The following is a 17,550-nucleotide window of genomic DNA, read 5'->3' as shown; positions in this document are numbered from 1 at the left end:
CGTAAAAATGCAAATAATATTTACAAAACAAACCAATTATACATCGACATAAATATTGTAAAACAATTACAATACATAAAGACACAGAAATGTCATATCTTCAGGTAACAAAATAAGGAAAAAAATTATAGTAAAATAGATGGAAATAGGATATGCACTTCCGACGTTAAAAGGTACCGGTTCTGCACTATCTACAACTACCCAAAACGACCTGTGTACTCTTTCTGGTGAGCTGGTGTCTTATTTTAGTCAGCTATACAGCTGAGTAGCAGCTAGGGCGTTTTAAGCCATCACTCCACTATGTAGTGGGATTCACTTTGTTGTGTTGCTCTTCGACATCCACAGCTGGTGCACGTGTCCAGCCCTGCACGCGACCTGGTGTACTTCCTGTCCGCAAACGCTGGTGTGGACGTGCACGAGCGCCTGCCTTCGCTGCTGGAGACCTACCACTCACAGCTGCAGTCGTCGCTGCGCGCGCTTGGGATGGCAGCTGCGGCGGACGCTTACCCACTGGACGAACTGCTCAAGGACATGGAGGACCTGAATCCCTTTGCCCTGTACACTTCCACATTCTGCGGTGTCGTTGTCTCCTCCGAGCACATCGGAGAGAAATACCAGCGAGCTTTGCGGGAATTCAATTTCCAACCGGACACATTGTACGGTATCTATGACAACGAACACTGCCGGGCCTACATACAGTACATCATCCGCCACTTCGAGAGTAAGGGGCTCCTGTGAGTAATGGCGACTATATGGCGCGATACCACAGTACGATTGATATAGCACAATAGCTTTTATACTTAATGCACCAAAATTTGGCACGGTACTATAGCGACTGCACTCATTCAGAATGAAGTAATTCTTAATATAACCTTAAACTGCGAGCGTAATAAGCTCGGTTCGGCGTGTCACAGAATAAAAGTTGTTTTTCCCCACATGACAGCAGTCCGTCCCACTGGCTATAGTTAAGTGGATTAATACATCGTTTTATTTTGTATTCACCGCTATTGAGCAGTTTTGGATATGTACTCATTTTCAAGTAGTAGTACAGTACAATCCATGTATATATTCTAATACTCTCTTACGCTTCTAAATTGTATACTGTGTTACAGCTGATCAATTTGGTGTCACCTCTATCATTGTAAATTCTGACAAACCCTCTACGTTTTTACCATTTTATGACTTAACGAACACTTTTACTCTGAAATAAGTACATCCACTTTGTGGTTCATACAATACAACCTTTTGAAATAAGCTACAAAGACGAAACTGCGCAATAGAAGTGAATTAAAAAGAAGAGGATATTTTAATTCAGCTTATAACCGCCAGTGCAACAGGTTTTTCTAATTCAGAAAATCTGTGTTGGCTGTGGACCTCATTACAACTAAAATATTTTAAGGAAGTATCTATGCTATGGCGTGTCGAGAGTAACTGTTCCCACAGTTTTTACTCACTTGTTAAATTTATCAACTCTCGCTGTCGAGTTCTGTACTCATGCGTTCATTACTTTTTCACATAACGTAAATTCCAAGAAGCAGTGCGCAAATGGATTGTTGAGCTGCGTACACTGTGTGATGTACGACAAATTATGGAACAACATAAAAAAAAATGTAGGACACATCTTACATTCCGGGAATTTCGGTTAAGTTGATGCTATTTATTAGTGGTGCTGCTGTGTAATGACGAGTTGTACCTCATTTTCACTATCAATTTGCCCAGTGTCGCTCAAGATTATGTTGCAGCCTTTCATTTCTGCTGAGACTATACTTCAGCAGCCAGGTAAATAGTAGAGCATTACATTGGATATTGGACAAACTGACTGTTGTAATGAATAATAAAGAGATGGATTACTGAAGGAATATCTTTTATTCACTTATTTAGCTATCCCCAAACATTTGGTTCCTTGGTATTGGTTTCCCATTAACAGAGCTTCCTGGCTTTGGAACTGCATATCCAGCGATTATCAACTGAGCGAATTTAAAAGAGTACACTGAAATGTCATTAAGCACAGGGAATCGTTCCTGGATGGATACAGCTGCAGTGAAAAAAGTTCCTTACGTAAGTAATGAAGTTGAACCACTTCACATTTCGTACGTGCAATTGAATGTAAGTAAGTATCCTTCAGCACACGTAAAAAATGAGTTGCTGAGTGCGAGGTCATTGTTGTTGAATGCAGTTGTTATGAATTGTTAATTTCTAAGAAACAAATAAATTTATTACTGAGAACACAAATACACGGAGCAGTTCAAACAAAGTTGAGCATACAGCTGGCCTAAATGTATCTAAACCAAAACCAACAAGAACTTTCAGAGTCATTGTAAAGGATACACCGACGTAACCGCTGGCATCGCTCTCCATATTCGCGTCATCGTCGTGCATAGTAGCAGTGTTGTATTCTCACAACGTGTCTGGCGAAGACTTCATTGACGGACGGTTTGTTCATCTCAAAGATCATAAAGTGAACAGAAAGGATTGTAAGCGAAACACACACACAAAAGATATAATTCTATCCTAGAATAAAATAACCGTAAACTGTAAGGTTGAACTCGTCTTTTTCTTCATTGTTGCTTTTCCTCACACCACAGACTTCCTTATGCCTGCTGCATGATGACTCACAGTACATATGTTTCGCGGTATTTTCATAATCACTGTAAACAGCATTGACACTTATCACTGACGATTCGTTCGACGAATCCCAGTCCCACTATCTTACATGATAGCCTCCGTTATAGTTATCATATGTTTTTGTGTAGCCAAGGATATTATCTTGGGCTACTCGCGTTTCCAGTTTAACTGTATCGATAACAGAAACATTCAGATTAATTCGTAGGCAGTCATTGTTATTGTTTCTAATGAGCTGCAGTTACCAGAAGTCCTCGACGTAACCAGCGGTTTGCTGTGGAATTTTGCAAAAGTTTGTCGTAATACTTGGATCTACGTACTGTACTTTATCATCGGAAAATGCACTTATCTGCTTGTCAGTACAAAAAGGCGGAGCTCCCACAGAATTCCTGGCACTACTACACATATCGAAAAAAGTTTTGCATCACTTCGGTTCCGAGAGTTCGGAACCTGTACAGAAAATTGGAATAGAGATCAACATAAGCAACATTTCCGCTCTTTTTATTGCTCATGAAAACCACGCGTTGCATGTTATACCACCATACAGCGAGACCTTCAGAGATGGTGGCCTAGATTGCTGTACACACCGGTACCTCAAAAACTGGTTCAAATGCCTCTAAGCACTATGGGACTTAACATCTGAGGTCATCAGACTCCTAGACTAAGAACTACTTAAACCTAACTAACCTAAGGACATCACACTCATCCATGCCCGAGGCAGGATTCGAACCTGCGACCGTAGTAGCCACGTGGTTCCGGACTGAAGCGCCTAGAACCGCTCGGTCACAGCGGCCGGCGCACCGGTACCTCTAATACCCAGTATCACGTCCTCTTGCATTGATGCATGCCTGTATTCGTCGTGGCATACTATCCGCAAAGGCACTGTTGATCCCGAGTGTCCCATTCCTCAACGGCAATTCGGCGTAGATTCCTCAGAGTGGTTGGTGAGTCACGTCGTCAATAAACAGCCCTTTTCAGTCTATACCAGGCATGTTCGATAGGGTTCATGTCTGGAGAACATGCTGGCCACTTAAGGCGAGCAATGTCGTTATCCAGAAGAAAGTCATTCACAAGATGTACACGATGGGGGCGTGAATTGTCGTCCATGAAGAAGAATGCCTCGCCAATATGCTACCGATATGGTTGCACTATCGGTCAGAGGATGGCATTCACGTATCGCACAGCCGTTATGGAGCCTCCCATGACTACCAGCGACATACGTCGGCCCCACATAATGCCACCCCAAAACATCAGGGAACCTCCACCTCGCTGCACTCGGTGGACAGTGCGTCTAAGGCGTTCAAACTGACCACGTTGCCTCCAAACATGTCTCCGACGAATGTCTGGTTGAAGGCATATGCAACACTATTCGGTGAAGATAACGTGATGCGAATCGTGAGCTGTCCATTCGGCAAGTTGTTGGGCCATTCTGTACCGCGCTGCATGGTCTCGTGGTTGAAAATATGGACCTCGCCGTGGACGTCGGGAGTGAAGTTGCACATCATGCAGCCTATTAAGCACAGTTTGAGACGTAACACGACGTCCTGTGGCTGCACGAAAAACGTTATTCAACATGGTGGCGCTGCTGTCAGGGTTCCTCCGAGCCCTAATCCGTAGATAGTGGTCATCCACTGCAGTAGTAGCCCTTGGGCGGCCTGAGCGAGGCATGTCATAGTTCCTGTTTCTCTGTATCTCCTCCATGTCCGAACAACATTGCTTTGGTTCACTTGAGACGCCTGGACACTTCCCTTGTTGAGAGCCCTTCCTGGCACAAAGTAACAATGCGGTCGCGATCGAACCGCCGTTTGACCGTCTAGGCATAGTTGAACTATAGACAACACGAGCCGTGTACCTCCTTCCTCCTGGAATGACTGAGCTAATCGGCTGTCGGACCTTCTCCGTCTAATAGGCGCTGCTCATGCGTAGTTATTTACATCTTTGGACGGGTTTAGTGACATCTCTGAACAAAGGAACTGTTTCTGTGATACAATACCCACAGTCAACGTCCATCTTCAGGAGTTCTGGGAAACGGGAGATTCGAAATTTCTTTTGATGAATGTGTATCAAAGCAATCTTCCTGCGTGATTAGTAACATTCTTTAGTATTCGTGGTAATACATATCCGTGACGAGAGATGTGTTAGTTGATGGTACGATGTTGAGTTATCAACTTCAAGGAAATTTTAAGATCATCGACACATTTGAATACTATACTATCATTCAAGAACACTATAGAATAATCTATAGAATAATTAAGTCCGTTGATTCCTTACTGAATAGCCGTAAACAAGCACCTGTAATCACTTCTTCATTGAAAGTACTGGTCGGAAGTACACAGGCAATTTACGAGATATCGAAACGGTAATCTGTTCCTTCTTATGTCGCCTCTCTAGGTATTCTGGATATAAGTTCAGTACAAACACATTAGTTCAATAAGTTCGGTTGCTGTGAGAAAGGGAACCGATTCATTTAGCATTCTTGATTAGTTTCCGCAAAATAAATGTCAGGATGTTAAATACTGTGGTCGCACGGGTGAGTAGCGCTACTGCTGCACCTTCCTGGAAGTGTGCTCTGCAGTCGTTGGAGAAATCTAATCGGGGACACAGGGAGAGAACAGTTGTTGTTTGATGGATTTCTGTACAGCTTTCTCTTCCTGAGACATAAATAATTAAAATGCTCTCACGAGGTACGTGTCGGACACAGAGGCAGTGGTAAACACAAGAACCAGTACTTATATCCTGTGTAGCAAAATTGTTGTTATTGATTTTTCTTACAAAAGCTTTTCTCATCACTGAAGAATAAACCTTCAGCTAATATACTCCTCTTTCACAAAGCTATAAAGCCTCATGCCGGCACTGAATTTTGTAAGCACGTTGCACAAGTCGGTGTGCACGAGGTGCTTAGTTGCAGTGATGCTAGAACCCTATATGATTACGAAGTGAGTGGCTTGAGCCCCGAACAGCGGTAACAGTTGGAGGCCTTGTCCGAAGAATTTAAGGATATTCTCACCAAACGGCTAGGGCTGGTAAAGTGCAGGGAGTATAAAATAGAACTGTTCCAGTTAGACATCCCGTATCGTCTATCTCCACCGCGCATGAACCAATGAAAGGTCGCTATGGATGAACTGCCGAAGAAAAGAGTAATTAGACTATCAAAGTCTCCATACTCGTCTCCCACTTTTCTGGTTCTGCGACCTCAGAGTGAGGCTTGGACTGAGGCAGATTGACACACAGTCAACAAAAAATAGTCTTGCAGTCTATACCATTAACAGATTTTCAGTTCTGATCTTCGTGCTTTCAAAGGGCTAAGATGTTCACCACTTCTGATTTTAACTAGGGTTGTTACCAAATACCGTCAGTAGAAGAGTCAAAACCAATAGCCACCTTTGTAACTGACTGGAACCTATTTGATTACAATCGCGTTCCCTTCGGACTCTTGACTAGAGTTGCAGGATTGTCCCGTCTTTTAGGTTATGCTTTTTTTCTCATTTGAAGTTCACTTGCATTTTTCATTAATTGGACACTTCTCTATCTTTATTTGCATAGCAATTGGGCATATTAAGCAAGTGCTTCATGAAACCCAGTTTAATGTCGAACCACCTAAGGTGAAATCTACCCAGCCTTTCTGGGACTTATAATGTCTTCAGTGAGATTTAGTAGTGACCAGAGTCGGATTAAAGGCGACTTACACCTGCACACTCCTTGGGAATGTGACAGCAATTGTCCACTTCGTTGGAATCGCGGATTTCTTCCGAGCGTTTGTCTCCTGTTACTATATTGTTGCTACTGCGGTTGGCCGCAGAGCAGTAAGTGCAGAACGAATGGTGACGAGATAGGCTCGGGATATCTGCGTGACACTAGTCCTCTCAGAAGGACTACGTAATGAACAGATTGTTTGATTGTCTTTGACGAATACGTGTATGGCAACAGTCGAAATCTAGGCAGAGGTTACAGACAGGGAGTCACCACAAACTGTCAGAAGCAGATTACTTGAAGTTGAGTCGAGATCTCGAGTTGCCACGCTTCGTTTTCAGTTCACATCATACCATGGACCTCAGATTCTTGCAAGTTGTAGAGCCACTGAGAGAGTGTCTCGCTTCTGTTTCTGGCGGTCTGATCCACGCCAGCGTGTTCACAGACAGTCTGGCGAAAGATCATAGCAAACAGTGATTCTAAAGTCTCATACCTGTCCAACTCCTGGTGTTGAGAACAATTTGATATGGCAGCGAGACTGATTCGGTGATTGCTGAAAGAAGGCTGAAAGTTCACCAGTTTGGGACAAAATGGCAAACCAGGATACTAAATGTCATATTCCTGTAGTAATGTGATATTCATACTGCAGTTCACACCAAGAGTGCCTCAAGGCATGTACGGAACGGATACTTGACTGACATCTATGGTTGCCAGATTTCTTAGCTAGCCCAGAACTGATCGTGGCCCTTGGATCTGAGTCGAGTGGAATGACTGAACATGAGACAAGCTAGGCCACAGAGGCCAGAAGTATATGGTCCCCCTAAACGAGTCATGTGTGCAGTACACATCAGAGGCTGCTACCCTGGAATACACACAAGGATTTTTGAGATGTGTAGTCTTTAACCATCTATCAAGCCATTGGGAAAATTACAGTTTTGTTAGTCGTGGCCATGGCAAGGCATCTTGTGAAACATTCTCAAATGCCTTCTCTGAAAACTACGTAGAACACATAATTCAGAATCCCATTCATGATGCCGACGGGGTAGCCGAGCGGTTCTAGGTGCTACAGTCTGTTACTGCGCGACCGCTACGGTCGCAGGTTCGAATCCTGCCTCGGGCATGGATGTGTGTTATGTCCTTAGGTTAGTTAGGTTTAAGTATTAGTGACCACGACGCGGTTTTGGCAACAATGATTATCAAAGTTCAAAGGACAACTAAAAAATGCAATGGTGTCATGTCTCAATGAGCAACTTGAGACTTCCAGCACAGAGCAGGAATATGTAGAGGAATTATGGCTCAATCTTAAAAGAATAGTTGACCTCACACTGGATAGATGTGTACTCAGAAGAACAGCTCATAACTGGAGGGAACCTCGATGGTAAGCAGTCACTGTAAATAAATTGCTAAAGAAATAGAGAGTACTGCAAAACAAGTTAAAAACAAAGCGTAGAGCAATAGACAGAGATATACTGAATGAAACGTGTTTGATTGTTGATAGAACAACAGAAATTTTGGTTGTATGTAAAGGCTGCCAAGGTTGGTGTCTAGTCACTCATGGATGAGACTGGATCTGAAACAGGGTAGCAAGGTAAAAGAAGAAATGCTTAACTCCATTTTCAAACGTTCACCTACGAAGAAAATTTAATGCTCGTATCACTGAAAAGATGAGAGAAATATGTGTTAGTGTCAGTGGTGTTGAGAAACAGTTGAAATCGTTAATATCGGACAAAGATTCAGAGTTCGTTGTAAATTCCTGTCAGATTCTGTACTGAATTGGCAGCTGAGTTATGCCCTCTTCTAACTTTAATCTGCTGTAGATCCTTCGAACAGAGAATCTTGTCCAGTGTTTGAAAGAAAGAACAGGTCACTCCCGTTTACAAGAAGGATGGCAGAAGTGATTCACTAAACTACCATCCTATATCCTTGACGTAAATTTGTTTTGCAATCTTAGAACATTTCTGAGCGCAAGCGTTAACAAGCATCCATTCCGAAAACATCGATCATGCCAAACCCAACTCTCAGTTCTCTCACGTGACATACTGAAAGCATTGGCTCAAGACAGGTAGGTACAAGCAGTAGTTCTTGAAGTTCGGAAAGCGTTGTCTCAGTACCACATACACGTTTATTGTCAAAAGTACTATAATATCGGGTATGAAGATAAATTTTGGAGTGGACTGAGGATTTATTTGGTAGGGAGGACGCAGCTTGTCATCTTGGATGGAGAGTGATCGACAGATGTAGAAATAACTTCGGTTATGTCCCAGAGAAGTGTGGCATAGTGTATATTAATGACATTGTAGACAATACTAATAGTAGTTTCAGTCTTTTTGCAGTTATCTGTAATGAAGTACTGTTTGAAAGGAGCTACATAAAAGCTCACTCAGATCTTGATAAGACTTCGAAGTGGTGCAAAGACTGGCGTCTTACATTAAAATATTCGGAAATGTAAAATTGTGCACTCCACAAAACTAAAAAATATATTACCTAAGACTATATTAAGGAGTCAGAGTTTGGAATCGACCGATTCAAACAAATATCTGGGAGTTAACACTTCGTAGTGGTGGGTAATGGAATGATCACATAGACTCAGTCGTGGGTAAAGCAGGTGGTAGATTTCGGTTTTATTGACAGAATACTGGGAAAATGCCATCAGGCTACAAAGGAGACTGTTTACAAATCACTCGTGGGGCCCATTCTACAATATTGCTCAAGTGTGCGGGACCTGTACAAAATAGGACTAACAGGAGACATTTAACATATACAGAGAATGGCAGCACTAATTGTCACGGGTTTGTTTGACCCGTTGGAGAGTGTCATGGAGTTGCTCAATAAACTAAACTGGCAGATACAATGTTCCTAGCACCGGCTGTAAATAATGACTCTAAGAATGTACTATGTCCCAATGTACCGCTCTCTTAGGGATCGTGAGAACAACATTAGATTAATTACAGCGGGCTCCATGCGTAAATGGACCGTGAAGTAACTCTAATAACTGATACTATGGGACATAACCTTTACCATGCACTTCATAGTGGTTTCTAGAGTACAGATGTAGTTGTAGATGTGGCGGGTAAACGCATAGTTTTATGCGAGCCTGCAGCCACCAGTTTTCATGAACTAAAACATCATACTGTGTTTCACTTTCGTTAAGAAATTCCACAAGATTACATCGGAGGCTGTTTGCTTACACAGGAAAACGACTACAAGAATTTATTCGCGATCTCGGGGCCACACTGCACGTTGATGTTAATAATGGACACTAGTTCCGAACAGAATGAGAAGTTTAATCATTTGATACATGTTATTTGATGAACACATTAAAAATGTTCGGTGAATATCGGACTGGTGCTTCGTGATACATCATTGGTATAATCATTTTGTAAGTTTTCTAAGAAGCACAAAATTAAAATGTATAAATATTTACATTTTCTGTTGTTCTTCAGCGGATTGAATAACGCTTCCGTTACAAGTTGAGGAAAACACAATGGTCGTCACTTCGCGGGACTTGTTCCCTGAGCTGATCTTTTTAGTCAAGAAATGATTTAATTTCAGTTTATTATTACCCTAGACACTTAACAGATGTTCAAAATGTTCAAATGTGTGTGAAATCTTATGGGACTTAACTGCTAAGGTCATCAGTCCTTAAGCTTACACATTACTGAAGCTAAATTACCCTAAGGACAAACACACACACCCATGCCCGAGGGAGCACTCGAACCTCCGCCGGGATCAGCCGCCCAGCCCATGACTGCAGCGCCTGAGACCGCTCTGCTAATCCTGCGCTGCACACTTAATAGACATTGACAATATGTCTTCGCCTAGAAGAGCAAGTCTCGATAAATGAAAAAAACGTTATGTTTTCTTAAGCTTAGTGACCGAAGTGCAATTACATTCTGTGTGATGCTTTGTTCAACCCTATCAACAACAACAGAAAACATAAATTCATTATTCTGTATTTCTTATCAGATCTACAAAATAATTATATTAATAATATTTTTCATCGAGAAAGGGTATTCTGAAGCCAAAGAACAGGGTGGTTCGATTTTTAAATCGCAACTGAGATCTGATCTGAGTGGCCAATAAGGTTCCAAAGAACTTTGATAATACACTGCTAATCATTAAAATTGCATCACCATGAGACGTATCATAAAACGAATTTTACTTACGGTTCCTAAGCAGTATAACAGAGAGAGTACGTAGTTAGTTTGTTGGTGGTTTGGTGATACACAATATGCGAAATCTAGTAGACAGATCTGCCACCTCTGACGCCGACAATGGCTCTAACCCAGTTGAGCATCTTGTCCAACTGAGCTTTGATTTCAGTTATGGATATGTCCTTCCATGCTACTATATGCAAAGTTCATGAATTGTAGCGACTGACGAGTAGTGGCATTCCAGTCTCCTGACAAACCACGACCAACTGTTTTCAAGGGATAAGAGGCCTACAAAACCTGTTGGTCACGCCAACAGTGATACACCCTCTTTATTGAGGTACGTGGGTAATGACAACGAGGACAACGTGTGGTATTCTGTTGTCTTGTTGAAATATAATGTAACAGAGATCTTTAAAACAAGGCACAATCACTGGCCTTAACACGTCGGAAAAGTAACGCCCTATTTCAAAATTATTGGCTATGTCAACCAGAGGTAACTATGTTGTGTATCTAATGGCACCCCAGGTACTGGGCTGATATGACGATGATGAGTACAATTTATGAACCGGCCGGTGTGGCCGAGTGGTTCTAGGCGCTTCAGTCTGGAACCGCGCGACTGCTACGGTCGCAGGTTCGAATCCTGCCTCGGGCATGGATGTGTGTGATGTCCTTAGGTTAGTTAGGTTTAAGTAGTTCTAAGTTCTAGGGGACTTATGACCTCAGATGTTGAGTCCCATAGTGCTCAGAGCCATTTGAACCATTTTTTACAATTTATGAACGTTAACGAACTACACATACAGGGGCGTCCTTCTTGATGCTGTACATTGTTTGTTATATGGGGACTGTTAGTCCTCCAGCTCAACAGTGCTGCACCACAAGTGGTCTACGCCAAAAGTCTCAGGAGCTGATGTTAGAGAAGTTAGCTGCCATCACCACCATACCACCAGAAATCTCCAAGCCGTTGTCTCACATCGACTCGTTAGTAAAGGGGTCCCAGATGGAGCCCGCACAGTTCCAAGAGTATGACAAAAAGTCAGAGCCATGGAACAGCTATGTTGCGCGCTTTGTGCAGCACTTCATCACCCATTGTATGTCAGGTGATGACCAGCAGCATCTATTTTCTTTTTTTGCCTTCGAAGGAGCAGAAATCGACCACCTCTCGCAGTATCTCGGTCCTGAGGTCGAACCTCATGCTTTGCTTTATGAATTGTTAAATTCCTGTTTATTGGAGTATTTTGATGCCCAAGTGCACACGGCAGCCTCCTGCCTTCAGGTTTTTAGCTACCATAAAAAGGCGACCGTTGTACACGGAGTGGAAGGCCCTTTCTACGTTTTTTCGTTTTCTGTATTCTAATCCTCCACGCAAACATTCTTGCTGGAATCGCTAGTTAGAGATATGATCCAGACGAAGGACTCTAGAATGACCTCTTCAAGCTGGATGTTCCATCTTTACGTACACACCTTCCCCTCATCTGGGATTCTGAACAATCTACCAGGTCCTAAGGAGTTCTGTGGAACCCCTCGCAGCTCTTTGCTGCCCAGCCAACTCGCTGGACCAATACTGAGCTCCGTCCTCCAAGCCAGCCTGCTTTGATGGAAAGCCCTTCTCTTGCAGAGATTCTGTGGTCATATGGTGCCCCCATCAATTACCTTCATACGGTAATCGTTTTCTAGCATATCGGCTCCAGCAGTGCTACTTTCGTAGGGCCAAATCCACAGCCTTTGGAAAAAACACGAAGCTGAAGTATGCCGGTCGTCCATGAAGTGAAAGTTGATTGTGCCCGACTGGGCTCTCTGGATTCTGGTTTGGATGACGTTTTCATTAATGGTACCTGCTTCCTCCACGTTCAGTCCATCCTTTCTACACTATGTGATCAAAAATATCTGGACACCTCCAAAAACATATGTTTCTCATATTAGGTGCATTGTGCTGCCACCTACTGCCAGGTACTTCATATCAGCAACCTCAGTAGTCATCAGTCATCGTAAGAGAGTAGCATGCGGCGCTCAGCGGAACTCACGGACGTCCAACGTGGTCGGGTGATTGAGTGTCACTTGCGTCATACGTCTGTATGCAAGATTTCCACATACCTAAACATCCCTAGGTCCACTGTTTCCTATGTGATAGTGAAGTGGAAACGTGAAGGACACGTACAGCACAAAAGCGTACAGTCCGACCACGTCTGTTGACTCACAGAGACTGCCGACAGCCGACAGTTGAAGAGAGTCGTAATGTGTAATAGGCAGACACCTATCCAGACCACCACACAGGAATTCCAAACTGGATCAGGATATATTGCAAGTACTACGACAGTTAGGCTGGAAGTGATAAAACTTGAATTTCATGTTCGAGCGGCTGCTCATAAAACACACATCACGCTTGTAAATGCCAAACGACGCCTCGCATAGTGTAAGGAGCATAAACATTGGACGATTGAACGGTGGAAAAACGTTGTGTGGAGTACACGGTACACAATATGGCGATCCGATGGCAGGGTGTGGGTACGGCTAATTCCGGGTGAACATTATCTGCCAGCGTGTGTATCGCCAGCAGTGAAATTCAGAGGTGGTGGTGTTATTGTGTCATCGTGTTTCATGGAAGGGTCTTGCACACCTTGTTGTTTTGCGTGGCACTATCACAGCACAGGCCTCCACTGATGTTTTAAGCACCTTCTTGCTTCCCACTGTTGAAATGCAATTCGGGGATGGCGATTGCATCTTCATCTTTCAACACTGTCGAGCATCTGTTCATAAAGCACGGCCTGTGGCGGAATGGTTACATGTCAATAACATCCCTGTAATGGACTGGCCTGCACAGAGTCCTGACCTGTTCTGGAACGCCGACTTCGTGCCAGTTCTCAAAGACCGACATCGATACCTCTCCTTAGCGCTGCACTGCGTGAAGAATGAGCTGCCATTCCCCAAGAAACCTTCCACCACTTGACTGAACGTATGCCTGCAAGAGTGGAAGCTGACTTCAAGGCTAAGGGTGGGCCAACACCATATTGAATTCCAGCTTTACCAATGGAGGGCGCCACGAACTTGTAAGTCATTTTCAGCTAGGTGTCCGGATTTTTTTTATCACATAGTGCATCTCCGATAGGTTAGTAATGGAAGTGGCCATCAATGCCATCCAGTTATTTTTAATATTATTACTGGTACTTCAACCACAGTACAACCTTCTTCTAAGAAGTTGAAAAGCTGCAGTAACATCACCATTGAGGTAAAGAGACATTTCAGTGCTTGGGTTCAGTACCAATCAGCGTCCCTATCAGCCTGCATTCTCGTCGTCAGCGTGACGGAGGTCACGAAATTTTGAGTCGTAATATGTTCAGTGTCCTTTATTAAAAGTTCACGATTCAATGACTTGCTTCCAACTATTCTTCAAAATATGCCTCTGTTCTCTCACATACACCAACTTTGAACCACACTTCTCTTTCCTGCCTTCGATGACGTCCAGGTTGTTTAAGACACGAAAGTCCCTTTTGGTCTGCACGACAAGCTTCGTCACAAGCTGCAACGCCTACAAGAAGAAGTGAAAATCCGAATGGATCGTTGAGGATTTGTGATTATATTAAGTGAACTATCAATTCCCAGGCCGTCGTTTATGCATACCATAGTCCTGTAATGGAGGATATCATGGAGCGCCTTGTCGGATGCAAAGTTTTTTTCAAAAATTCTCCTGGAGGATACTTACTTGCAACTCTCCTTAGACGAAGCCTCAATACATCATTTGGTCTTTTCGGTGTAATTGCCTGGCCTTCAGCATCGTCAGCGCACCAGAAATAGCCACATTCCAAAGCTATTTCATAGACCTCATGTCATACGTACTGGGGATTTCGAATTATTTAAACGCTATCATTGTTACTAGGAAAAATATACAGGATCTAGAAATTAATGTAGACTCCTTGTTCGGCTGGTTCCAATAGGTGAATTTAAAATGGAAATAACGCTGTTCTTCGTGCCACAAGCGGAATACCTGAGACATGTTTTCACCACATCAGGGTACACCACACTACACATCAAACTGAGGCTATACAAAACCTACCAGCTCAGAGATATGCCAAACAACCCAAATCCATGTTAGGTCAACAGAACTACTACGTAAAACTTATTCGTCATACAGTAGCTAGTGCTAAACCGCTACATAAGCTCCTCCACAAGAATTTTAAGTGGCAATGGTTCTCCACATACAATAAGGTTTTTTGAGACTGGGTAGGCTCTACTCTGTCCGGTGTCCCTCATGACATACGACCTTTCCAAGTCCCCAGTAGTGATGGCAGATGCATCCGATTATGGTTTGGCGCCCTTTTTCTCGCAAACTCGACGAGTTGAATATTAATGGAAGCACAGCGAAATATCAGTCAAATCGAAAGAAGGCCGTAGCTACTCGTATAATTTTTGCATTGAAGAAATTCCCTGATTACATATACGGGCAGCGATTTATACAATTCATGGATCGTAAGCTTCTGTTACCACTGCTCCAGGGCCATCTGTTGCCTGCATAGGTGGACACTGCTCCTCTTGTGATGTCACTATTACATTCGTTATCAGTCCGCTGTGCCACCTCGGACATCCTATCACATCTCCTAGTGGGACAAGACACTGAATTTGTTGCACCTCCTAAGTCTGCTTTCATATTGATGCAGAAGTTGAGACAGTGGTGGGAAGCTTACTCACTCATGCTGCAATCACTGCTCATTGGTTGATGGAGAACCCAGATCTGGTCCTCACCAAAACGTTGGTCTGTCAACATGTCTCCTGGAGAGACAGCGATAAAGAGACAGAATACATGGTTGCGATGTGCATAACAGGTTCAAACAAGCAGTTGGCACCAGCCTCTCAGTATTTTCCTTGGACTGACACAACGTCCCTGTGGTCTCGTAATCATGTAGACTTTACAGGACCATTTCTGGGCTAGTCTTGGTTAGTTGTGATAGATACCGGGAGCAGTTTCCATACTTTTCATGGATGCACTCAGTATCATGAACAAAAACCATCCAGGCCCGTATCTCATGTCTCCTCAAACAAAGGGTTCTCAGAAATCATTGTGGCAGATAATGGCCCTCAGTTCACATCAGCAGAATTTTGCAGTTGTTTTGTGAAGAATAACATAGATTTGGCACATAGGGCACCATTTCACCCTGCTTCCTATGGATTGGCGGAGAGGGTCATCCACATTTCTAAAAGTCAATTGACAAAACTGCACTGACATCATGATCTCAATAGAGTGTTCAGTTTGTTTCTTGACTGTTACTGCTCCTCTCCACAGGACTGATCAAGACTGGATGAAAAACTCCATGGTCATGCATCGATTATTTGTCTCCCATCCACCTTACCACCCTCCCACTCCCCACCTGATGTCTTTGCCATCACCACTATATTCTTCGGGATGCATTTTGAACATTAGTTTTTACCAGGGTCGCTAACATTAGGTACCGCTCACATCTCACACCTTTTGGGCAGGATGATGATCGAAGTAAAACTGCCTGATGGCTCCCACTGCAGAAAGTCTATCAACCAGGCGCCCAATCTCATGAGTGTTGACAGCAATCCCCGTGTTCTCCACTTCCCCAGGACACTGGCAGTAGTATATCCTGGGACACCGTGTCGTCATGCTAGTCAGAACTCATAGCCATCCTGTATAACTCTGCTGCACGACGGGTAGCCTATGCCAAAAGCCGCAGCGGCTACAACGGCGAACATTGCCACTGCAGTTTCGAATTCATGCCTCGCCGACAGGTGGCAACGGCATCGTTCCAACAGGGCTCAGTCAGTACACACCTACTAACTTCCTCAGGATCATGTGCTCTAAAATAGGTCCCACCATATTCTAGCACCTGAACAGTATTTAGGCTTGTGCATAGCTACAAATAGTCAGTTCCCCATGGACAAGCTCTCTGGGCTTTATGCCGACTGTTGCCACGGTTCCTGAATGAGAAGCATTCCTGGAATCCTTAGGTAACCTGTCGTCCGACACCAATCTCTCTGCTTGGATTCTTCATTTCCGACACTTCCTGCAGTTGCCAGGAGTCATCCTTAGGCTTCGCCAAAACTTGGACTCCGTAGCACACACCTCCATGACTTTGATATTTTGTGTCAACGCAGTGTTTGTGTAACTAGAGACAGTCATTTCCTTGTGAAGCGGCGAGGAGCATAGCTACCAGAGGGCTTAGCTAGTCTGTGCCTCGGGGCCCCAAGCTCAAGAGGCCCCTCTGCTTCCATGAACAACGTTTGACAAAATTATATCTTAGCTGAATCAAGAACTTTCGACTTTTCAATTTTTGGACCCTGACCAAAAACCTCGAACGACGTGAACTGAAATCACAAAAATTTCCCCCACCGCCAGAACATAAACATAACAGGGTCCGCTAAGACGTGGACCCTGTCACCGTGCGGGTGTTGTCGGTCTAAGTTGCCATGGCTGCCAGTCTTTGCGAACTAACAGTGAGTGGCGCTGAATTACTAGCAGTGTGTTTGAATATACAGTGCATGATCACATTTGAATATGAAGTATATATAATGTATTATTACGGAACATTGTTGGTGCCACGCGTCATTTCTAACGTCGAAAACGATACGTATTGCGCGCCAACTTGCATGGCCTTCAAAGCACCCACCTTTCCTCCTCGCGTCTGTCAAGGCCTTTATCTGCACGGTCCCAGAATTCTCCATCGGGGAAGTTAAAAAAGATTATGCTGCTTTGTTCTTTCTCTGTTGGTCGTCGTTTCTACAAATTATCTGCAGGTGTTCACATAACTATGAGTTAGCTGGAACGGCTGGCCAGTCAGCGCAATGTGCCGGTTATATTTGTGCGGTTGTGAGATTTTTTCGGTCTAATCGGCGACATTACAGCACAATTTGTCTTATGATTACTTGAGTGTGGCCGGCCGCGGTGGTCTCGCGGTTCTAGGCGCGCAGTCCGGAACCGTGCGACTGCTACGGTCGCAGGTTCGAATCCTGCCTCGGGCATGGAAGTGTGTGATGTCCTTAGGTTAGTCAGGTTTAAGTAGTTCTAAGTTCTAGGGGACTGATGACCACAGCTGTTGAGTCCCATAGTACTCAGAGCCATTTGAACCATTTT

General features: G+C 43.8%; 1 protein-coding gene across 1 annotated transcript in view; it reads left to right on the top strand.

The window, feature by feature from the left end:
* The window catches only part of LOC126334825 (uncharacterized), an 83,161-nt gene extending 81,306 nt beyond the window's left edge, over positions 1-1,855 (top strand). Inside the window, exon 4 of the mRNA XM_049997484.1 lies at positions 346-1,855. Within this exon, the coding sequence (XP_049853441.1) occupies positions 346-738 (393 nt within the window). The 3' untranslated portion in view covers positions 739-1,855. The remainder of the gene's footprint in view (positions 1-345) is intronic.
* The last annotated feature ends 15,695 nt before the right edge of the window (positions 1,856-17,550 follow it).

Source organism: Schistocerca gregaria, chromosome 2, assembly GCF_023897955.1.
Source record: "Schistocerca gregaria isolate iqSchGreg1 chromosome 2, iqSchGreg1.2, whole genome shotgun sequence".
Lineage (NCBI taxonomy): Eukaryota > Metazoa > Arthropoda > Insecta > Orthoptera > Acrididae > Schistocerca > Schistocerca gregaria.
The sequence above is the reverse complement of the archived record's forward strand: the minus strand, read 5'-3'. Positions and strand labels throughout refer to the sequence as shown.